The 25,520-nt window shown below is 34.1% G+C and overlaps 2 protein-coding genes across 4 annotated transcripts in view; one reads left to right on the top strand and one right to left on the bottom strand.

Moving 5' to 3' along the window:
• Nucleotides 1-675: 675 nt before the first annotated feature.
• Nucleotides 676-18,605, top strand: man2b1 (mannosidase, alpha, class 2B, member 1). 2 transcript variants are annotated; one of them, XM_087272350.1, is made up of 22 exons: nt 676-798; nt 1,262-1,364; nt 1,639-1,812; nt 3,142-3,335; nt 3,419-3,551; nt 4,883-5,028; nt 5,119-5,318; nt 6,058-6,178; nt 6,261-6,339; nt 6,419-6,528; nt 7,429-7,536; nt 7,630-7,746; nt 9,479-9,661; nt 10,276-10,373; nt 11,968-12,210; nt 12,316-12,417; nt 13,211-13,298; nt 13,414-13,494; nt 15,449-15,670; nt 15,753-15,902; nt 17,972-18,068; nt 18,159-18,605. In XM_087272350.1, exons 1-22 carry the CDS (start codon nt 697-699, stop codon nt 18,260-18,262), a joined length of 2,955 nt encoding a protein of 984 aa, XP_087128476.1. In that variant the 5' UTR covers nt 676-696; the 3' UTR covers nt 18,263-18,605.
• Nucleotides 18,382-25,520, bottom strand: part of trmt1 (tRNA methyltransferase 1) — a 22,408-nt gene continuing 15,269 nt past the window's right edge. For both annotated transcript variants that reach the window (XM_087273913.1, XM_087273914.1), the window contains exons 14-16: nt 23,366-23,485; nt 23,172-23,286; nt 18,382-18,973 (exon numbers count right to left, since the gene is read on the bottom strand). In XM_087273913.1, the coding sequence (XP_087130039.1) occupies nt 18,899-18,973; nt 23,172-23,286; nt 23,366-23,485 (310 nt within the window). In that variant the 3' untranslated portion in view covers nt 18,382-18,898. The remainder of the gene's footprint in view (nt 18,974-23,171; nt 23,287-23,365; nt 23,486-25,520) is intronic.

Below are 25,520 nucleotides of genomic sequence, written 5' to 3'. Positions count from 1 at the left end.
ATTTACAACATTCATTAAAATGTAATAAAAAAAATAAAATCTAAAACATCAGGTGGGAATTTATTTATTTTTATTTGTTTGGTAAACAGACTAAATGTAAATTGTTTAAATTGTTAAATGTGTTAAATTGGCCATATAAATACAGACTATTAAAAGAACAACCAACAGAAAAAAAGTTATCAGACTTACTGTGAAAATGTCCTTGCTCTGTCAAACATCATTTGGGAAATATTAAAAAGAAAAAAAAAATCAAAGGGGGGCTAATAATTCTAACTTCAACTGTATATACACAGTTGAAGTCTGAATTATTAGCCCCCCTTTGAACTTTTTTCTTTCTAAAAATATTTAAATGTAATATAAAATAAAATATTTTTTATTTAATAAAAATTTTAATATGTCTGATAATATTTTTTTTTCTGGCGAAAGTCTTATTTGTTTTATATAATTTGCTCCCTCACAGCATAAATATGTTATATAACAGTTTCTGATTATATAATCGTTCTAATGTTTTATTAGATTACATTTTATTTTATTTATGTATTCATTATATTTTTAAGGCAGTTTATTCCGTTGCGGCGACACAAAAGTCTTCTATTTAAGGACTTTTATTTTGATTGTTGTGAAAATGTGGCTGGAGAAATCACGTGATATAAGCACAAATTCAGGCTGTCATGTGAGGGCAGTTTCATTTTCATCATGGCTTCGGAACCATGGCTTCACATCAGTCTTCTGCTCTTGTTTTGTTTTTCGCTTGTGTTTTCTTTGCCCACGGGTCGAAACTCCATCTGCGGTTATAAGGTGAGTGTTGGTTTACAAGGTGAATCGTCATTGTAGTCTTCAAAGGTAACCCATAAAGACTAGGCTAAATGTGAAAACAGCTGAAGGATATAGATAACGTTACGTTTAAAAAGAATGTTGTAAATATAAAATAAATTATAAATGCCATATTAGTTATTCATTATAGTGTACTATGAACAATACTTTATATAAAAGGAACGATGTATTTCATTCACTAATCTTCTTTTGATTGGTTGTTGCTCTTGACTGAATTGTCAACAAACCTAAAACAGCAAGTTCTTAAATGCATGCTAATTCTGAAATATATTCATATATATATTCATCATATTATCATATTAAATATGCTGTTTAGTTCTCATTAAAGTAAAGAGGAAATGATTGCAGAATGAGGAAGCAAGAATATTAGGTAAATTACTGTTGTGGTAATCTCTCTACTGATATTGATCTGGTTGTGTTTATGCAGTCATGTCCAGCCACAAAGCCATCCATGCTGAACGTCCATCTGGTTCCACACACACATGATGATGTCGGCTGGCTCAAGACTGTGGATCAGTACTTTTACGGAGGTGAAGTTCTGTTTGTTTTTGAGTTGGACATGTTTACTGTTTATTACTTGCATTTATATGACTGTAGATCACATTGTTTGCGTGACTGACCATAAGCGTTACATGCTGCTTGTCATATGATATTGGCAATGCTTTGTAATGGTAAAACTTAATGTTTAACCTGACACCATACAAAACAATATTGAAAGTTGTGTTAGGCTTGTGCATGCATATAAATAAACCACAAGCTCCAGTTTTTGATTCCAGTCATTGAGTTTTTTTTTTTTTTCCTCAGACCGAAATAACATCCAGCATGCAGGTGTTCAGTATATTCTGGACTCAGTGATCGATCAGCTACAGAAGGATCCAGCTCGACGCTTTATCTATGTTGAGACGGCCTTCTTTTACCGCTGGTGGAGACAGCAGAACCAGAACACACGCCGCATTGTGACCCAGCTGGTCAATGAGGGTGAGGAGGGGTTTTGTTTTGCAGAACATATAGAAAATACAGTATATTGAGTGTAGTCATGTTAAAGCAAAAACAATTATACAGTACAATACTTCCCACATTTTCAGATGTCTTGAATGATATAAAGCAGGGGTCACCAATCTCGGTCCTGGAGAATCCATCGTTATACACTGACTTGCTTAATTGCCCTAACTTGCCTAGATATCCTAATTAACCTTGTTAAGCCTTAAAATGTCACTTTAAGCTAAATACTAGTATACTGAAAAATATCTAGTCAAATATTATTTACTGTCATCATAGAAAAAATAAAAGAGTCAGTTATTAGAAATTAGTTATTAAAACTATTATATTTAGAAATGTGCTGAATAGGGTTGCACGGTGGTATAAACAGTGGTATTGTCGTTAACGGTCTACCTACATTACATAATGTTGCATGTGGAAAAGTCACTAAAACGCTCAAACATTCGTGTAACAATAGATCATTTTATTTTAGTAGTCTATAAAGCCCTTTAAGTTTGCAAAACTGAAGAATCCACACTTTTTATAGTAGCCTATTGCACATTTTTGGAAGCTTCAGTTTGAATCTGAATCAGTTCATTTCTGCTCCTGTCAATATGATTTAGCTGCTACAACAACCACTTAAAAAGAGCGACTCACAATTTGAAATTTTGAATTACTTTGGATTGTTACTGTACACTAAAAACAAACAAAAACAAAAACAATAGGCAAAAAGCCTAAAAGACCAACAGCAAGCATTTAAACAATTTTTAAACACTTTATAAAGCCTAACTTTGCTGGACAAATACTCCTTTTCTAAAACAAAATTTGTTTGGTATAATTTGTATCTTTATCTTTTTCGTTGTTGTTGTTGTTGGTCAATTTATCTACAAAATAAACATCAAATAACTAATACATTTTAGGTGAAGTGACGTGCAAATCTACTTTTTTCAGTTATAAGGAAACTGTGAATTAAATTTAAGGAGGCCTATTATAACATAAAAAATGTATTAAAATGTATTAAATTTATAAAATTTTATATTTCTGATAATTTCATAGATTTGACTTATGAATAACAGTCTTGCAATACTATTTGGTATCATGATACTTCAGCTGGTATAGTATTGTAACATAAATTAATAGTATTGTGACAACCCTAGTGCTGAGAAAAAAAAAAGTCTTTGTTAAACAGAAATTGGGGAAAAATTTACCGAAGGGCTAATTATTCTGACTTCAACTGTATTAATATATGATTGCTATTGTTAATACTTAATCCCTCTAAACACATTAAAATAAATATTTACTTCTGTGAGATTCCTTCTTTCTTTATAGGTCGTCTTGAGTTCATAAATGGTGGCTGGTGCATGAGCGATGAGGCGACCACACACTACAGCGCTGTCATTGATCAGATGACTCTGGGGCTGCGATTCCTCAATGACACTTTCGGCGAGTGTGGACGTCCCCGGGTGGCTTGGCACATTGACCCCTTCGGACACGCCAGAGAACACGCCTCCATCTTTGCTCAGGTAGCCATGGCATGTTATCTGGCATCATGAATTGTATTTTAATATCTAAAGTTGCTGATGGCTCTGCTCTGATTTGTTTATAGATGGGCTATGACGGCTTCTTCTTTGGCCGCTTGGACTACCAGGACAAGGACCGCAGGATGAAGACCAAAGAGATGGAAATGCTCTGGAGGGCCAGTGAGAGCCTGACTCCACCTATTGCCGATCTCTTCACAGGTACTTTTATGCAAACCTGCATTTTCTTGAGCTAATGCGTAATCTAATTTCAGTTTTTTTGATGATGTAGTAACACTTCTATCATTTTACATTTCATACATGCACATTGTAAGGATTTCTGAAGGATTATGTAATGTTTTACAATATTGTTGCTACATTTATAACATATGTTTTACAGCTGTGGAAAATTTAAGAGAGCACATAAATGCCCAGCTTTTCTGGATTTACACTGTAAAAGTCTTGCAGCTTAATTAAATTAAACTTTCTATTCATCTCAACTTACATCAATTAAACAGACTAAAAATATAACTTTGTTATATTTATTTAAATAAATATTTACCTCTATGCGATTACTTCTTTCTTCATAGGTCATCTTGAGTTCATAAATGGGGGCTGGTGCATGAGCGATGAGGCGACCACACACTACAGCGCTGTTATATAACTTTGTTATATTTTTTAAGTTTTATAAACCTTGTATAATTTAGAAACATTAGCTAAAACCTTATTAACTTAATAAAATAAGTTAAAGTGACTTAAAAGCATTTGTTGTTATGGGTGCTTGTCTTTTCATTTTTTACAGTGTAAATTTTGAGTAAAATAAATAACCATTTATTCATTTTCTTTTCGGCTTATTCCTTTTATCAATCTTGGGTCGCCACAGCGGAATACACCACCAACTTATCCAGCACATGCCTTGCGCAGCGGATGCCCTTCCAGCTGCAACCCATTACTGGGAAACATCCATACACACCCATTCACAGTCATACACTGCGGACAATTTAGCCCACTCAATTCACCCAAAAGAGTGACGCGGTGGTGCAGTAGGTAGTGCTGTCGCCTCACAGCAAGAAAGTTGCTGGTTTGAACCTCTGCTGGGTCAGTTGGAGTTTCTATGTGGAGTTTGCATGTTCTCCTCGCATTCGTGTGGGTTTCCTCCTGGTGTTCCGGTTTCCCCCACAGTCCAAAGACATGCGGTACAGGGGAATTGGGTAGACTAAATTGTCCATATTGTATGAGTATAAACTAATCTGTGTGGATGTTTCCCAGAGATGGGTTGCAGCTAGAAGGGCATCCACTGTAAAACATATTTTGGATAAGTTGGCGGTTCATTCCGCTGTGGCGACCCTTGATAAATAAGGGACTAAACTAAAAAACAAATGAATGATTGATTTAACCCATAACTGATAAATCCAGAGAAACTAAAAACTTTCAAGTGGTCTAATAAATTTTCCGTTGCTTTTATATATAAATAATGTAGGTATGCATCAGTATTATAATACATCTTAAACAATACTCAGAGTAATTGACACATTGTCTTTTAATCTTTAAAGGGGTTCTCCCCAATGGCTATAACCCTCCTGAGGGCTTCTGCTGGGATCAGTCATGTGATGATGCCCCCATTAGAGACGACCCAGATCTAGAAGACTACAATGTGGATGAGATCGTGCAAAAGTTTTTGAACGCTTCCCATAAGCAGGTATACGAATTAAACAGTATTGCTGCACTACATCGTTTACTCATTCATATTGTGTATATAACGTGGTGATCAATTGATTTCTCTTCTCAGGCTGACTATTATAAGACAAACCACATCATCATGACCATGGGTTCAGACTTCCAGTATGAAAATGCCAATCTGTGGTATAAAAATATGGATAAGCTGATCAAGTATGTAAATGCACTGCAAGCCAAAGGGAGCAAGCTGAATGTGCTGTATTCGACACCGTCCTGCTACCTGCAGGAACTCAACCTGGCCAACTTCACCTGGTTAGTGTGCTAATATAGTTAAATAAGGCATGCTAAAGAACAGTGGTGTGAAGTAACAAATTACAAATAGTCGTAAGTATTTTTTTCTACAGGAATTGTAATTTACTAAGTAGTTTTAAAACTGTTTACGTTTACATTCCCTTGAGTACATTTTTCTTCCTGTATCGGTACATTTACTCCAGTATTTTTCTTCAACCTGCAGTCACTACTTCATTTTTTCTTGTGTATGGGAATTGGCTAAAGTAGAAAAAACAGCCCTGTGATTCCTGTCCAATTAAATTAGTTTGCATCATACTAAACAATTTTAAGAGATGTTTGGAATGTGTCCAAGATGTCTAAAATCTTTACACGCAATCACCCTGAGACTGTTTAGACTGCATGTCACTGGTGAGAAAATGAAAGATGTCGAGACTGTATGGTGACTGAAAATAGTCAAATGGCCTTAAACAATCACTAAATGCACTACAGAATGTTACGTTTTCACACACATACTAATACTCACCACTTTCGAGTACTTTTGAAAGGGCTAGTTTTTACCCATGCTTTGAGTAATATTTAAAACAGATACTCTACATTTACTCTACTTGCACTACATTTTTGGCTAAGCTATGGTACTTTTACCTGAGTATGATTTTTCAGTACTCTTTTCACCATTGTTAAAGAATCACTTGATTCTTGTATATTATATATCTCTCAAATGTTTTCTCTGACATCTCTTCCTCTTGGTTGATCGTCTTAGGCCTATGAAGACGGATGATTTTTTCCCATATGCTGATGATGCTCATGATTTCTGGACTGGCTACTTTACTAGCCGACCAGCGCTGAAGTTATATGAGAGACTTAGCAACAGCCGTCTACAGGTGATGCCCATAACTACATTTTTAGTACCACACACATCTAGAGTGCTTTTTGTAATACTTGTACGTGGTGTTTGTATTCTAGACATGCAACCAGCTGGAGGTGCTTGGAGGGCCCACATCTACATCAGGACCTTTTGGTGAAGGGGACAGTGATACTATGAGTAAGTCTACGTCTGCTGTAAAATAAATATCTTCTGTTGGCTTTTATGCTGTTTGACATCATCTTCTCCTTTGGCTCAGGGCGGGCGATGGGTGTTGCCCAACATCATGATGCAGTGTCCGGGACAGAGAAACAGCATGTGGCAAATGACTATGCCAGGAGACTCGCTACAGGCTGGGCGCATTGTGAGGTCTGCTGTCTAATGTTTTAAATAAGAAAGAAATGGATGAAATAAAACAATCAAAACGCTTGTGCAATGACACAGAAATACCGTTTTGGTTTTTATATATACGTGTGAATTTTACATGTGGATATTTTTTTATCTGTCTTCTAAATTTTTCAAAATATCAGATTTCATTTTTAGTATAATTACTGTAAATACCATGTGAAAGTGTGTAAAAAGCAAACAAACAAGCAATCCAGCACTCTCCTCACCATCATCAGGCATATAGTATTGTTGATTTAAAGTGATAAAATAAATTAATTATTCAAGGGGTTTCTATTATGCCTGTTTTTACAAGATGTGAAATAAGCCTTTGATGTCCCAAGGGTGTATGTCAATTTTCAGCTAAAAAAAACTACACAAATATTTTTTTATGACTCTTTGAAACTGCCCCTTTTAGGCTTTGATCCAAACTGTGCCTTTTTGGTGACTATCCCTTTAAAATCAAATGATATTGCGCTTTTAAAAAGAGAGTGGATCTATAAATGAGTATGTGTTACCTCACCAACACTCTATTAGTTGATGGCTGCTTCTCACTCAGGGCTGTCTATGCTAATGAGGGAGAGATCATCACTAATATGCAGGACCTTCCTCTTCTGATGACACGAATAATTATAATTAGTTAATTTCTACCATTAGAGGCTGGCCATATTCACACACTGCTGTCTCACAACTGTTTAAACCCCTTTTAAGATTGTTTTTTGCATATATATGTATAAATAATGTAAAAGCACCACTAGAAGTATTATTTTATCATTTTTTTATTGTATCTAAAGAAAATTGATTATTATTATTCATATTTTTTACACAAAATAGTGCTGAATACCTTTTTTTAGAAATTGAATGACTTTTTCTTTCTTGTTGCAGGTGCTGGTTAGTAATTCTCTGGCTGTTCTCAGTGGTTCTGAAGCTCCACGTGTGTTCTGTGAAAATCTCAACATCAGTGTGTGTCCCCTCACAGAAAGCAGCCATAAGGTACAACACGCTGATCACAGTGAATGAATTTGTAGAAATGAAAAGCAGATTTACTATTGAATAATGGTCAATCTTTTTCTTTTTCTCTCTCAGTTCTCTATGAATGTGTACAATCCTCTGGGCCGGACTGTAAGGTGGCCTGTTCGTTTGCCCGTAAATGGTTCAGTGTACAATGTTACTGATGCAAATGGGAAAGCAGTGGACAGTGAGGTTTGTAACTGTGTTTAATAAAGTTTAAATAAGTAGTTCACCCCAAAGGGTTATTTGTCCCATTGTTTACTTACCCACAAGACTTTCATTCATTTTCGAAATATGAATAAATATATATTTCAATTAAATATTTCTCCATTTGAATCAGGCAGTTTAATCAAGATTTACAGAAGAGACCTGGTCACTTTTATATGGTGAACTGATTTAATTTGAGCTTTTATTTAGACCCATTGATCAAACATAAATAGTTTAACAACATTATTACAAAAAATAAATCTGCCGCCTTCAATATATTTTCACAAAACAAATTTTTATTTGAGTGTTGATCAGAAGTAGGTTTGACCAGTTAATTGATTATTAAAGGTGCTGTATGTACGTTTTCTCTTCTCAAGTATAAAAATACCTTAATATGTTTGCAGATATTTAAAAAACATGCCAAGTGAACATATTTGTTTATCTCAAAAACAATGTTAAAAGTTAAAAATCCGCTTTAAAAATATGAGTTATGTCCTGAAATGTCTGTCTTTGCTTTGGTTCATTTAACCCATCCATAGCCAGTTACGCCAAATATATTTCAGCACCCTGAATTGCCTTGGTGGAAAACCGCATATTTCATTCATTTAGTCAGGAAGGCTCTCAAAATATGCGTCCGTGACTGAAATGCGATCTCCAGTGGATAGTAGCAGACTCTGAAATGAGACGCAGATTCAGAGTTCCACATGATGTTATTAATTGGCAAACAGTATAAATATTATAAATGTAAACATTAGGTGAGCAGGTTACATTGTAACCCAATGTCCTAACAACACGCTGTGTGACGAGATTTGCAATGATAAGCAATTTGGCTGATTTCACCAGACGAAACATGACAGAAATTCAAAGATAGCCATTCAGAAGCACAGAATATGCACTCACTCACGAAATAGTAACTTTACAGCATGTGTTTAATTACTAAAATAAGTTTAATTTGTTAATCGGTGTTCGTTCAGTCATGGAAAACCTGGAAAAGTCATGTAGTTTTGACATGACATTTTTCAAGTCTAGATAAGTTTTGGAAAAACAGGAAAAACCCTCTCAAAGTTTTGGAAAAGTCATGTAAATTTGCTTAAATATTTGTATGCTTGAATATAGGTTAGTTGTCTGTACTTCTGTTCTCTTGTTCTCCCCATATTCATGTGGGTTTCCTCTGCGTACTCTGGTTTTCACCACAGTCCAAACACATGTGCTCTAGTCTAGGTGAATTGGTTAAACTAAATTGACTGTAGTGAATGAGTGAATGAGTGTTAATGTGAGAGTGTATGGGTGTTTCACAGTTCTGGGTTGCAGCTTAAAGGGCATCCTTTGCGTAATATGTATGCCGGAATAGTTGGCGGTTCATTCCGCTGTGGCAACCCCTGATAAATTAGGGACTAAGCCGAAGGAAAATGAATGACTGAATAAATAATTGTAAACTAAATAGATTGTTGTGCATTTTACAACATGCTGTACTAAATTTGAACATGCACATATTATTTACCATTTAGACTAATTATTTACCATTATTTCGACATTAAATGAAACATTAGGTCATAAAAATGTACTTGGAAGTCTTGCAAACGTCATGGAATTTTAGTAGTAGTAATATGTATAAACCCTGAACTATTTTTTATAGTCTGTGTGTACAGTGTATGTTTCATTTCTGATATAAAATCTAAAACATTTCCTCATGTCAGTTTCTGTTGCTGTCTGTCAGGTCATTCCACTGTCTAAGTCCAGAAAGGAAGTGAGGCAGAACAGAGGTTTTGCTAAAAGTGAGCTGGTGTTCCAGGTTGAAGCTCCTCCTCTTGGTTACAGTACGTACATCATCTCCATGGTTCAGGATCAGCCTCCAGTATCTAGATCTAAAAATGCAGTCCCGTCCTCCATTCAAAACAAGGTAAAAGAAGGAAATGCACGAATATACATGTAAAATCATCAGTTTAGTCTGCTTTTGAGATTGTGAGATTTATTCCTGTGATGATGCAAAGCTGAGTTTAAAGCTTCTATTACTCAATGGCATATGAGCTTTCAGAAAACATTAACATGCTGATTTGGAGTTCAATAAGCAGTTTGTTTTTCAATGTGGAAAACATTTGTACAGGTATGACACTTGGTATTTTTATTTTATTTTTTCACAATTCAGATATTTCAGATATTTTATATCTAATTATTTTGTGTTATAATTTACTTGTGTGTTTATTGTAATTTATTTGTAATATATTTGTAGTAATTATACATTTTTTGGTATAATGTTTTTATATTTATATTAATATTTAAATATATTTTAAAAATATATTTTTAAATTTAATTTATTAAATTTTTTTAATTTAGTTATGAATTTATTATTTAATTTTTTTATTTTTTTAAATTAATTAATTATTTTTTTAACAACCAAATAATCAAACATTATGTGGATTCAAAATTGAATAAAACAAGAACTCGCTATTGTGGTTTATTTCATTTTTCAATTGCCATAAATGATGAATCTTTTCCTCTGTGTGTATATTTTAGTTCTTGAAGGTGACGTTTGACAGCACCACTGGTCTTTTGAGCAGCCTGACAAACCTGGAGACTCAACAAACTATTCGACTCACGCAAAACTTCTTTTGGTCAGTTTAGTTTAGGCTGATTTAGTTTGTGTGTATTACCTTTTGTTGTTTTAGTATGATTTTAGTATATCTACCATGTTAATACTATACTGTTCTCTGAATTAACCTGTATAAGTGCAATTGTTTGCAAGTATGGTATTGACTCGGTATTGGAAATTTTGCATGTGAATCTGCCTAGCATTAATACTGTGCTGTGTTTATTGCATATACAAATATTGTAATTGCTTTTTAGCTTCTATTAGGCATCAATTTATTTGTCATAATCATTAATATGCTAAAAAGCAAACAAGAACAAATTGTAAGTGTTTTCAAAATTAAGAAAAATAAGCACTTTTTTTCCCCCACAAGTTCTTGTTATGTTTGATAGAATAAAAAAAAACCTTAAAATGCTTAAAATTTTATTATTTATTATTAAAATGGCTTGATGTGGTTGTAAGAATTTTACAAATAAACCGTATGTATAATTAGGATACCATATTTACCATCTTATGTTTGATACTAGATGTACAATAATTATAGATGTCTTTTTAAAAAGCAGAAAGATTATTTTAATGTAATACACAAATTTGTATACATTTATAAATATTTGTAATTAAAAATAAGAGCATTAATAAAAGGCTAGACATAATTATGTTTTCATACCTATTTGACAAAATGGCAATTTTAGTGTAAAGCTTTAAAGAAATATTTAGCTTTTTGTGGTTTATTTTACTGTTAGCAGTTGAACTCTCCACATTTAATTTCACTGAGTTGAGTTAATATTTATAAATATGAATAATATTTGACCCTGCCAGACCACCAAACCAGTCATAAATCATAAACCAGTCATAACCAAATCTGAAATCTGATAAAAAATTAAAAAGTAATTATAGTAAATAATAATAATAATAATAATAATAATACATTTTTGTTGAGAAAATCACCTTTAAAGTCAAATTAAGTACTCAGCAATGCATATTACTAAGCACAGATGAAGTTTTGATATATTTGTGAAAGAAAAGTAACATAAATGAATATAATAACTTATATTAAAATAACTTTATTTAATTAAATGATTTTTGGTATAAAAATATCCATATATTTTTTTCACTACATAATACAATGTATTTTTGGCTAATCCTACAAACATGCAGTGACTGGTTTCATGGTTCAGTATCAGACATGTAGAATTGTACACTACTGGTCAACTTTGGGGTCAGTCTTTTTTTTTCATGTTTTCTTTTCTGTTCATCGAGAAATCATTTATTAAATGTAAACAAATTTTGTACAAACAAATGTTAAATAGTTAAATATTCATTGCAACTTTAAATAACTGCTTTCTTATAGTATGTAGTTTCAAATGAAATTATTACTACAATCATTACTGCTTTTATTACTATTACCATGAATAAAACAACAATAATAATAATAATAATAATAATAATAATTATTATTATTATTACTATTATTATTACAGTGATTTCTGAAGGATCAGGTCACTCAAGACTGGATAATGAAGCTGAAAATTCTACTTTAAAATCACAGGAGTAAATGATTAATTAAGTTATAAACTACATGTATACTGAATTTTTTTTCTTGCTTTTTGGTACTATAGGTACAATGCAAGTGCTGGGAATAACAAGGAGAGCCATCAGCCATCTGGCGCTTATATCTTCAGACCAAACTCTTCAGACCCCTTCATCATCAGCAAGACTGCAGAAATCCAGGCGGTCTCACTATACAACAGTGTTCAGGAGGTGACGCAGCGGTTCAGCCCGTGGGTCTCTCAGGTGGTGCGTTTGTATGAGGACCGCAGGGAACTGGAGCTGGAGTGGACTGTAGGACCCGTGCCTGTTGAGTAAGTCCACACACACACACACACGCACGCACGCACGCATGCAAGGGCTGGTTTATGACTATAAAATATAAAGCTTCATAACTCTGATGTCTTCCTCTTTTCCAGAGATGGTTTAGGGAAAGAAGTGATTACTCGTTTGGACACAGACATCCAGTCTTCTGGCTATTTTTACACTGATTCCAATGGCAGAGAAGTTCTGGAGCGACGGTGAGGAGATTTACATAGTAGGACTGAAATTAAGAAGAAAAAAAACATTTATTTACTGTTTTTCCACTTTCCATGCTGTTTTATTCAATAATAATAATAATAATATCAACTTGCTCTTGACTTTCTCTTGACCTTTAGCTATTGTCTTATGTATGTATGTATGTATGTATGTATGTATGTATGTATGTATGTATGTATGTATGTATGTATGTATGTATGTATGTATGTATGTATGTATGTATGTATGTATGCATGCGCATAAATCTGTTTAAACATCACTGGTCTTTTAACACTAGAACATCTCTATTGAAAAGATTATTTATGTATTAATCTTCTAACAATAGAAATGACTTTTCTTTGTTCTATTCATCTATTCACTACTGTTCACAAGTATGTAGTCAGTAAAACGTTTACAAGAAATTAACACTTATTAACAAGCTTCATTATATTGATCTAATATTGTAGGAAAAAAACTTTTATAATACACAAATTGTTTCACTTTCTGTTCATCATAAAAATAATTTAAAAAATCATGTGCTAATAATAGATGATTACTGGGATACTAAAGACTAAAAAAAGCCATCACAGAAATACATAATATTTAAAAGAACATTTAAAATAGAAAATAGTTATTATTAATAATAATGAAATTTGACAATATTACTGTATTTTGTATTTTAAAAATCTATCCAGGTTGAGCATATAAAGCTTACGGACCCTGAACTCTAACAGTAGTCTATATATGAGGTGTAAATGTACAAATGTCATCTTTGGGGTTGTCCTGTCATTAAAGGAAAGATTATCGGCCCACATGGGATTTGAAGCAGACCGAGCCAATTGCTGGAAACTACTATCCAATCAACTCTCGTGCTTACATCAAGGCGAGTTCTTCAATAATGCCTTTAACCTTCTGCTTTCTCAGATTTTCATAAATATTTTTGAGCTGTAAATGTCAAGATATCTAATACAATTTAGTGTGTATGTGTGTGTGTTTAGGATGACAAGCGTCAGCTGACAGTGGTGACTGATCGTTCTCAAGGCGCCAGCAGCATTTATAACGGCTCACTGGAAATCATGGTAAAATAAAATCATTTTTTCAAATCTCTGTCAACCTCTCTCTCAATTCAGTGCAATATGAAAGTGCTCTCAGTGCAAAACAAAAAATACAATGTTGTATAAGGAAAAAATAGGTAAATATGTTTGATTTAGTTTTATTATTTTTTTTGTCTGCCTTACAGTATATATTTTTCCTTACATTAGATAGGTGTCCATTAGATATTTTTTAATTTACATACTATCCTTTTTTACCATCCATTTTTTATTTTTATTTTAGTGATTTTTTTTTTTATCAAATTGAACAGTTTGAAGAAAATAAAATTAAACAATTTTACAGTTGAAGCCAGAATTATTAGCCCCCCCTTTGAAATTTTTTTCTTTATAAATATTTCCCAAATTCCCAGATTCAAAAAATTTTCACATTATGTCTGATAATATTTTTTCTTCTGGAGAAAGTCTTATTTGTTTTATTTCGACTAAAATAAAAGCAATCTTTAAAAAAATTTAACATTTAAAGGTCAAAATTATTAGCTCTTTTATATATTTTTGGATAGTCTACAGAATAAACCATCGTTACACAATAACTTACCTAATTACCCTAACCTGCCTAGTTAACCTAATTAACCTAGTTAAGCCTTTAAATGTCACTTTAAGCTGTATAGAAGTGTCTTGAAAAATATCTAGTCAAATATTATTTACTGTAATCATGGCAAAGTATAAAAATAAAAATAAATCAGTTTTTAGAAATAAATCATTTAAACTTATGTTGAGATGTTAAAAAATCTTCTCTCTTTTAAACAGAAATTGTGGGAAAAAATACACAGGGGGGCTATATCGATAAAATTTCCATTTATCTAAAAAAAAAAAGGTGGCATGTGCTTAAAGCTATTTTTGTTTTTATTTATTTTTTAGACAAGACTATATTCTGAAAAGTTCAGAAAAGCAAATGACCTTTTATTGAACAAAACAAATATTCTCAAACTTGTATGTAATAAATACAAAGAAACAGAATTCAAGTGGTCTTTTGTATGTATGTATGCCTGCATGTATGTACGTACAGCAGGGTAAAGTAAGTATTGTACACATCATCATTTTTCTCAGAAAACCTATTTCTAAAGGTGCTGTTGACTTGAAACTTTCCTCGAATGTTGGTAACAAGAGAAATTTATTATAGCAAAGAAAACAAATCTAATTAGTTTACAAATGAAGTTAAGTGTAATAAAATGAAGTTACACAGAAAAAAAAGTATTGAACACATGAAGAAAGGGAGGTGTAGAAAGGCAATGAAAGCCCAGACAGATGCTTAAATCCCTCAGTAGTTATTTAGCAACTCTCCGCTCTTCGCCATTATAAATGAATATAAGCTGCTTCAGTCCAACATCTACATTATCAGGATGATGAAGATGAACCAAATGCTTTCAGAAAAAGAAAATCAGGCTGTGGAATGGTCCAGCCAATCACCTGACTTGAATGCAATAGAGAATAGAAAATAAAGAGCCGATTTTGAAGACGAAACCAACAGATGCATCATGATTTTTACAATCTGTTGAAGTCTGTAAAAATTTCACACCTGAGCAATTCATATGACTTCTTTCTCCATATGAGAGGCGTCTTTGAGCTGCCAGCCCCAAAAAAGTATGTTTTATAAAGTATTAAATACATTTCAGTAGTACTGAACTCCTAAATTATATTTAATACTTTATATAAAAGGATTTTTTTGGTGATGGCAGCTTAACTTTCTGCTTATCATTCCATTGTTATTACACATAACTAGTTATGTATGTATGTATGTATGTATGTATGTATGTATCATATGTATATTTATGCATGTTTATCATGTATGTTTATGTATGAGTAGAACTCCCCCTCTTTGTCCAGATCATTAAACCTTTCTGCCAAGAAGTGTGCAAACCGACAACAAATCGAACACCGAAGTGGTCTTCAACTGCTAACATCTGATTGTTTTCTCCCTCAGCTGCACAGGAGACTTCTGTATGATGATTTCCGTGGTGTTGGAGAGCCTCTGTCTGAGCCGGGAGAGTTTGCTCATGGTTTAGTGGCTCGTGGTCGTCTCCTGCTGACCCTCAGTCCTCCAGAAGCAGCCGCTGACCTCCACAGACCACTCGCACAGTCCATGGTGCTCCAACCCCTGCTCTCCTTCCAGGACGGTGCTCCTTCCCCTGGCACTAAACTGGAGGTTTGTGGATAATCAGTGGAGGAAATTAACTGCTGCTTAATGATCATGAATGACTGTTGTTGTTTTTTTTGTTTCCTCATAGTTCTCTGGGCTTCAGGCTGCTCTGCCCCCTGCTGTTCATCTGCTGACAGTGTCACAGTGGGATCAGGATTCAGTTTTGGTCAGGCTGGAGCATCAGTACCAGGCTAAAGAGAGCAAAACACACTCGCAGCCTGTTACTGTCAACCTACAGGTGACACATGAAAACACACATGGTTTAATTTATGTTTACACTGTTAACTGTGGTGATTAGTTTTTGAGAGAGTTGGTATGATTAAAAAAAAAGTTTCCAGACACTTGAAAAAATGTCTTAAAATGAGGATAAAACACTCAATTGTTAGATATAAAGCTATATATTTTTGAATTTGTTTCAATTTTAAGTGGTGCGTTCGACTTGAAGCACGGCTGCAGCCGGTGACCAGCAAGATTAGCCGAGCGCAGGTGGGGGTGGAGTTAAAAACAGAGCTGTTAAGCCAGACACTTCGGTACTCAAAGTAGGGCAGTCATAATGACCGATCACATGTCATGGCATCATCATCATTTATTGTTTATTTATTTTTAACAACAAAAGATTTACAGTACAAATAAAACAGAATACAGTCTCTACAAACTATAGTTCATTAAAGAAAAAGGGAATCAGGAATTAAATGTAAGTAGCCTATATAACAAATTCATGAGAGAAATAAGACTAATTGAGAGGGTAATATATACAATAAAAGGAAATAAATATCCACTAATAGGTCTACTAAATACAAAGCAATGAGCACAAATAGGAGTTTATCATCATCATCATGCTTTAGTCTAATACTTCTTGTTTAAATATGCCAAAAAGGAGTTTACATTTATAAATCTAAAACTTTTCAATATATATTAGTGTAAAACCCTAAACAAGGTGTTTTGATTAAGTCTTAAACTATGATTAAGATTATTTTGGATAATGAAAGCATTTAAAAAAACATTTAATCCAACAAGATTGAACAAAAGGACATTTCCAAAATAAGTGAGCTACAATCTAGCCTTTATAAACCAGTTATTTACAAAAGATGATACTGCAGTAAAATATTTGTAATCTTTTAAAAAGCATATATACAAGATGTATACAAACTAGAGATGGTATGAAAAGTTAATTGTGTTTGGAAATTTGTGAGATGGAATTTGTCCAATAATAAACCTGAAACACATGTGGTTGTTGTCATGAATCCAGCCAATGGTGTAATATCAGTGTAGTAATCGCAGCTCCTGTAGACTCTCTTCACATGTGTATTCATATCTGATATAGGCTTTACCATGCTTCTTGCACCGGCTGAATCAATCGTCTGATCTCAGAGCACTGTCGCGGTACTTTGATGCCACATGTGAGACATCAGCAGTGTCAAGCTGGACAAAATTTCTAACTGGCATGCACCACTTTACGGTCTGCACAGCATGAAGTTGAACGCACCTTTTATTTTATAGGATTCAGACTGTACTATTTATTTTTAAGCTTGTTTTTTTTTTTAAATCCAAATTTTAGGCTTTATATAGTTTAGGGGCTTTCAAGTTTTATTTCTCACAGTTTATATGACTTGCAAGTTGCAAGTTCTCACGTCTTTAACCTTTTTTTTCCCGTCAAGTCTTCAAATTTTTTAGACTTTCTTGCAGTTCTGAATCACTTCACTAATTGTGTTAAAGTTACAAATGTCTTGCATTAACAAGTTTCCAATTCAGTCAGTGATTTCTTTTACAAGAAACAAGCGTTTTTCTTAATATGTAAAAAGTTATTTTAGTTAATTTTATTACTTAATTTCGCAGAACAAAATCTTGATAAATTAATCCAGTACTTTAAAAGTTCTACATATTACTAACTGAGGCTTACAGAAAATGAGAGCAAAGGAGAAAGATGTCCTATTTTCTGTCCATTTCTCAACCATTTAAAACCATCAAACTGCAGCATTACCTATCATTTAATGTCAATATAATAAACCACAAAGTATAGTGATCTCACTTTTTAAAGAAATAATATATTTAAAAAAATTATTTATGCTGTTAATAAAAAAAAAAAATGTTTGTGGAATCTTGTTGTAATCCAAAGAATATGGCATGACTTAAGTTTTAATAAAAATTCAGTCCTTAACATTCTAATATTTATGAATAATTATAGTTTCATAGAAAGCAGTGAAGCACTCGAGGCAGAGAAGTGTACATGTTAGCACATGTACTCAATCTTGAATGGCTGATTTTCAAGCTAAAACTGATCATGTAATCTTGCTCTTGTGTTTGCAGAAGCTGTTTTCTACTCTGCAGGTGCTGGGAGCGTCTGAGATGAGTTTAGGAGCAAACCAGTGGAAAGAGGACATGATCCGCCTGCACTGGAACACTGGTAGCTAAGTTCTCTTATTTGTAATCGCTGTAATTAGAACTCAAATATAATTTGTAAAGAATTAATGTGTTTGATTTATTTGTCTTTCAGAAAAAGATGCCCTTCCGCCCACTGCCAGAGATCCTTCATCATGGGAAGTGACACTAAAACCAATGGAAATCCGCACCTTCTTGTTACGAGTTCGGCTTCTGTAAGAACCAATCAAAATGCAGCATTGCAGTATCAAAACCCGTGGCACTGATTTGAAAAAAAATGATGTGTAGATTTTTTTTTTTTTTGCATAATACAATGAACTGATTCAGTGGACCAAAAATTACCAAGTATTTTTTTTTTTTATTTCAAATTTGGAAATATTTCACACATCAATGTCATGTTCATAAAAAAAAAAAAAAGATCTACAAGAACTTTCGTAGCTATTAATTGTTCACCACTGATCTCCTGAGATTGATTTGTGCAATATTTTTCATGGTATTTTTCTACTGTGCCTTTCGTATGAATGAAAATGTCACTTAAAGAATAAACTGTGGAATAAATAAATGTGTCCTGTACATTACTAAAAACGTTCATTTTCGTATTTATTTGCCAGGCGAAAATAAAACACAAAGTAAAACAGAATAAACACACAGAATAGAGTGTCCCATATAGGCATCCTGGGCTTGTCAAAATTCTAATTCTGCACAACTCCAATTAACGAAAATCTGATCTTGTCAACAGATTTGAAATTGCTACGAGAAATTTCATTTACATCTCATAAAGTATCGCTCATTAACCAGTGAACGCGGGACACATTTCACAGCTGCGTGATGAACATCCAAGAGTGAGAAAACCAATTAATCCATCTTTTCCTCAGCTTCCTTTTCAAGATCATGTGAATAGCAGCATTTGTCTCCTAATGTGCACGCTCCCTGAAAAGAAAGGATAATATTAACTTTATTAGTTGCTGTGAATTGCTGTTTTTTTCCTATATGAGCAGTTTTTATTCATCTTCATCCAAAACAAAATCATCCAAAACAAAATCTCTTATATATATATATATATATATATATATATATAAACACTTTTTAAAGATTGGAGTGCAGTCTGAAACACTAGACCTTTTCACACATCTAGACCTTTACAGAAAATTACCAGAAATTTTCCGGCAAGGTCTGTATGTGTGAACAGGCCCTTTTTGAAAACACTGGTAAATTTACTCCGGCAATTTTCCAGTAAGAAAAGTGGTAACATTTACTAGTAATTTTCTGGAATGCTGCTCTGTGTGAACACAGAAGGAAGATTGCTGGAGAGAGCGCGTTCACGTCTAGAACACACTGACGTCAAACGTCTGCTCCAATCAGAATACTCAGACGCATTCACATCCGTGCTGTTTATGAAAATGAAAGCCCTTGAAAATTTTTCCAGACACATTTAGCTGCTAGGTGTTAGTCAGAAAACGTTTCTGTGTTCATTCTTAGTGCCAACTGTGTAAATAATTATCGATGAAATGCTTATAATAAAGCGCTGTTTGTTTACCTTCACTGCTTCAGTTGCTTGATGCGTGTGCAATTGAAGGAGCCGGTGAGCGGCAGCACACACACATATTATGAACATCTTGACATGCCAAAGTGTTCTTCCATATGTTTTCACAATACTTAATTATCCACAGCATTTGTAATGTAATCATGTTTGTAAACATTTAGCTTCGGTTTGCGTTACTGCCATCTGGATGTCTCACAAAGCAGCTGCATAAATGATAACGCTTTAAATAATAGTGAAATCACCGGACCCCTTCTTCACAAAACAAACGCCGGACCCCTTCTGTGTTGACGAATCCAAGCGCTGCCGTTTAGAGGTAATTTCTGCATTATGATGTCAGAATTTACTGGTATTTTGGAATGGATGTGTGAATTGTCTATTCTGGAAAAATTCTGGAACGCCCGTGCTTGTGTGAACAGCACTTTTTTAAGGATTTACCAGTGAAGTCATTCTGGAAGTCGTTTACCAATATCACTGTGTGAAAGGGGCTACTAAATTATAATAATTTTCAATCTTTATACTTTAGCATTATATTTCAAACTACTAAGCTTAAAGCTCCAAAAACACTTAAGTGCCAAAAACTGTACACACTACTGTTTTTGTCGATGTCTTTCACATCAGGTCAGAGTGTCCATTTACTACAGTCAATAGTGACAATAATGCTGACTCTAATGGTAATACACTATACTGTAATGTAATGTAATGTGTATTTATATAGCACATTTGTGTATGGCCATACACCCAAAGCGCTTAACAATCATGAGGGAGACTCTCCACACCACCACCAGTGTGCAGCATCCACTTGGATGATGTGACGGCAGCCACAGGACAACAGCACCAGTGCGCTCACCACACACCAGCTATTGGTGAAGTGGAAAGACAGTGATAGAGCCAATTCGGTGGATGGGGATGATTGGGAGGCCATGATCGTAAGGGCCGATAGAGGGACGTTGGCCAGGACACCGGGGTTACACCCCTACTCTTTCACGAGAAGTGCCATGGGATTTTTAATGACCACAGAGAGTCAGGACCTCGGTTTAACGTCTCATCTGAAAGACGGCGCCCACTGACAGTGTAGTGTCCCCTTCACTTTTACTGGGGCATTAGGACTCACACAGACCACAGGTTGAGCGCCCCCTGTTGACCTCACTAACACCACTTCCAACAGCAACCTAGTGTTCCCTAGTGGTCTCCCATCCAGGTACTGATCAGGCTCAGCCCTGCTTAGCTTCAGTGAGTAACCAGTCTTGGGCTGCAGGGTGATATGGCTGTGGCATATCATATGCCATATACTGCACATAGTAAACGCACCCTGACCTAAAATGAGACAGAAGATAAAGGCGAACAAAGTCATTCATACAGTTTGTGGTGCACAAAATTGTTCTTGGAGCTTCGTATGACTCCGGGCCGGAGTGGCACTCCTTTTCAGCCCTGGAGTTTCAAGCCTCACACCGGCCCACCTCAGTTCACAACATATACGTAGACCGTTTATATATAACGGCTATAAACGGACTACAGTGCCTTCGCGGCGCTCACTTGTGACGTCAGAACTACGCTGCTACAGACAACTTTAAGCTTATTTTTAGAAATATGGTCCATGACAAAGATTTACTCTCTCGGTTTATTATATTATAACCCAGGCTATATATTTTAAACAAAAAAATATGCCAATACACATAGACCTACGTGCCTTTTGGATTTTTTTAACGTAAGAAATACATTTTTGTTGCCTCACGGTCGATTTAAAAGTTTTATTACTGTATGTATAAATGTGCCTACATGGTATGCATAGTAAGAAATATTTAAATAAGTGTTTCGCTTGTGTGCATACAGCCTGCTTACTTTAGTAATAAACGACAGAAATGAGGCGTGAGGGACAAGTCTATATGCCTGCAAGTCCCGTCATGGACGCAAAACAACATTCAATATTCTTTTTTTTTTTTTGTCATAAAGTACAGCGAAAAGCAGCCCATACAGTCATATATTAAGGAGGAGTGTAAATATCGCAGTTATAAAATCTACTGATCACATTAAAATGACAGTTAGTATGCATTTTTACACATTTATTCAAAGGTTTGCATTACTGAGAGCAGGAAAGAGACAGGCTGCACTGGTAAGAAGTATCCCCATAATATTGTTTAATTAAAATAAATGATCAGCATATGAATCGGTCTTGACAAGTGAAGGCATTATCTACACACAATATGAAATCCCAATTAGAAAAACACTACAAACTATAAAATACTATTTATAAAAATACTTAAATAACCGACAAATTCAAATGCCTAACACAAGCGAGCTGCTCTCCAGACTAGTTCAGCTCAATGATGTATAATGTCTCTGACATCGCCTGTTGTCTCATTTAGCAACTTGATAGCGACCGTCTTTTTAAAGAAGCATAACCGATTTAAAAAATCAAGAGTGTGCTGAAACTGATGTGTTTTATGTCGTAGAATAAAACGTAAAAGTATCTTGAGTTTGTGTTAGACGACCCTTAAGCGATTTAACTGAAATCCCATTGAAAAAACCCATCGACTCTGGGACGAGGGAACTGGAACTGCTAACATGCTAACTCGCTTCCGGGTTTTTGCATACAAATTGACCTCATAGTTCCTCCACTATATTGTTTTAAAAGGTACGGTATGTAAGTTTGACACACAGTGTTTAAACTAGGTATTGCATTCCTAGATCAAAACAAACGCAAGTGCAGTCTGCCAGGTAAATAATGTTGAAGAGGTTTATTGTGTATTAATTAGATTATAAGCCTTATCATTTTGTGAGTGAGAGCATATTCTGTGATTCTGAATGGCTGTATTTAAATATCTGTCGTGTTTTGTCTTGTGCCAACAGCCAATTGCTTATCACTGCAAATCTTGTCACGTTGCGTGTTGTTAGGATACGCAGTTACAATGTATAAGTTCATAAAATTGATATTATTTGCTATTAATAATCCATATGAAACTGAATCTGTGTCTTATTTAGGAGTCTGCTTCGGGCATGGACACACACTTTCAGAGCCTTTCTGAATGAATTAATGAAATATGCAGTTTTCCAACTGGGGTTGCTGAAATATAAGCTGGCAGTGGGCAGGTTAAAAGAACCAAAGACAGCGTTCCGGCACGGATAACACATTTTCAAAGCAGAATATCTGACTTCAGCGTTGCTTTGCAGATAAAGAAGAATGTTCACTTGCCATGTTTTATTAAATATGTTTTATGCTTAAGAAGGGTCAAAAACTAAAATCATAAGTGTGAATTAAATGTTAAGAACAGGAAAGACTATATATGCTGGGGCTGTGAATTACAAAGGTTTAACATTATTAGTGGTTTAAAAAGCTCTTGAATTTGATGTCCATGAAAGAGTGGGAACCCCGTTTAATGACTGTTACTGTGTATAGAGGATGACAGAGCTCTCAGATTTCATCCAAAATATCTTCATTTGTGTTCAGAAGATGAATGAAGTTCTCAGGGAATTGTTGGCTATTAATTAATAACAGAATTTTCAACTTTGGTGTTTTCAACTAACCCTTTAATGTCATAGTAAAAATGTTTAAAATCCCTTTCATTTACTGATTTCAGGTGAACGTACCTTGCGAAACTTCTTACAAGGGAAACTCTTGAGTTGAGAGGAATGCGTGATCGGTTTCTTCCTTTTACCCTGAAACTGTTTTCTCTTGTCCTCGAGCTCTGAGGCGATTCCTCCACTAAAAACAGAGAGATTGTTTAAACTTTTAGGATCATGTGACTGATTTGAAGAAGAAAGCAGCAGAGAGAGTGACGCACCCAGCTTTGGCACGTGCTTTTGGTCCCCAGTTGGCCTGTGGATTCTCCTGGAAGCGTGTGAGGTGGCGTTTGCGTGACTGAGGGTTCGCGTCCTCTCTGATCTCAAAACAGGCTTCAAGACTAAATGAGAGTGTGAAGGTAAATATTAGAACTTATATATAGAAACATGGAGTGGAGATCAAGATATGATCCGTTTTCTAAAGGGATAGTTCATGCAAAAAAAAATAAATAAAATAAAGATAATTCTGTCATCATTTACTCTCCCTTCACTTGATCAAAACATTTTTGAGTTTCTTCCGTTGAACACAAAAGAAGATAATAAGAATTCAGGTGCAAAAGCTTCTAAGTGTTGTCTGAAATTTTCTTCTAAGATCAGCATTTTTTTCAGCCCCCTATGTACACTTTCTTAATCACTCCATGTCTCTTGGAAACATTGTGCATTTCAAATTGTGCTACATACAGGTAAGTGGGCATGACAAACCACCTGTAAAAACTCTTTATCTAATGTACCGAACACTTAATCTAAACTCCATCTTATATGGACTCAATAAGAAAAATGATGGTTACTATAAATGTACCACAATTATGTTGCACTGCTTGATTCAACCTCAAATAACTCTTCTGCACAATATCCAAACCTTAAAATTTCTTTTAATACCTCTCTTGCGCAATATCCTGCACAACATTGTACTGTAAAAGTACTTTTATGGCCTGTCTTATGTGTAAAGTTAAGTATCTTTTAGATTATGTTAGGTGTTTATTTTTAAATGGCTCTTATGTCCAGTGTTGTGTTTGTATTTATGATTATTTTATGTGGCACTGTTGTCCTGCGAGACACAACATTTTATTCCTCTGCATGTCCACACATGTAGCGGAATGACAATGAAGCTCTACTTGACCTGACTATATGTTCAGTAATTTCACTTTAAACACAATGAAAATAACCTAATAATTGCCATAAAAGTGATATTACTGAACCGGAGGCTGAGAATTTTTTTTTAGAAAAAATAAATAAATAAAAATCAGATGGTATTTAGAGGTTTTCACAACTTCAATTTTGAATAATGCTGGTCGCAGACACCAATTGACTTGCAAAATACGAAGAAAAAAAAACAAATACTACAGAAGTCAGTGGGTGCAAGTAACCAGCATTCTAAAATATCTACTTTTGTGTTCAACAGAGTAACTCAGAAAGGTTTAAAACCTCACAAAAGAATGAATAAAGAAAATAAAAAAATATAAATGTATGTAGAGTAAAAAAAATAGATCAATACTTCTAAATAGTCTCTTTTGAATACTGTTGTTCTAAATAGTGTTGGAAAACCAGTAATGTTTATACAAATGTATGCGCATACATGCATATATACATACATACATAAACATACATACATACATACATAAATAAACATACATACATACATACATACAGACATACATACATAAATATACATACATACATACATACATAAATAAACATACATACATACATACATACATACATACATACATACATACATACATGTATGTATGTATACAAACATGTAAAATAAAGAATATATTTTCTTTTTTACGTGAACTAACCCTTTAAGCATAGTTTATAAGATGCATATATTCTTAAGCTCAGTAAAAATAAAAAAAGGAGATATTTGAGAAGGAACAGAGTTACTGGTAGACAGGTTGATTTATACTCGACACGTCTGCTAGTTCGATTAAGTGTGATGTCATCACGTTGTTTGTGGTGATTCACATTTTTCTCGAGCGAACAGTTGGCGTGCGCCACATTTCATTGAAGTAGAATATGATTCATTTTGGAGATTTTGGTGATCCATCCATGTGTTATCATAGGGATAACCCGATGGCCAATAATTAAAGAAAAACTTGAGGGACAAGTTTGTTAAAACCAAAGAGAGACCATGGCAAAAAAGGAGACCATGTGCTTTTAACACATAAATACATAATATGTTTTCCACCTTTCATATGTTTACACTGATTTATATATTACAATTTTGAATTTAAAACAATTTACAAATTAAAAACAAAACTTAAATGAAGTAACAAATTATCAAGCAACCCATGTTCTGTTGTCATTAATATTCTAATACTAATTTAATAGATGTACGCATATCACAGCCATTCTGCTTTTACTGAGTCTTTT

Source organism: Danio rerio, chromosome 11 (assembly GCF_052040795.2).
Source record: "Danio rerio strain M-AB ecotype USA chromosome 11, GRCz13ab, whole genome shotgun sequence".
Classification (NCBI taxonomy): Eukaryota; Metazoa; Chordata; class Actinopteri; order Cypriniformes; family Danionidae; genus Danio; species Danio rerio.
The sequence above is the reverse complement of the archived record's forward strand: the minus strand, read 5'-3'. Positions and strand labels throughout refer to the sequence as shown.

Bases quoted from the DNA above. Each gene is read 5' to 3' on its own strand.
- man2b1 (XM_087272350.1), top strand. From the start codon at position 697: ATGGCTTCGGAACCATGGCTTCACATCAGTCTTCTGCTCTTGTTTTGT. The intron at 1,365-1,638 runs GTGAAGTTCTGT...TTTTTTCCTCAG, and splicing joins GGATCAGTACTTTTACGGAG to ACCGAAATAACATCCAGCAT. The intron at 6,529-7,428 runs GTCTGCTGTCTA...TTCTTGTTGCAG, and splicing joins CAGGCTGGGCGCATTGTGAG to GTGCTGGTTAGTAATTCTCT.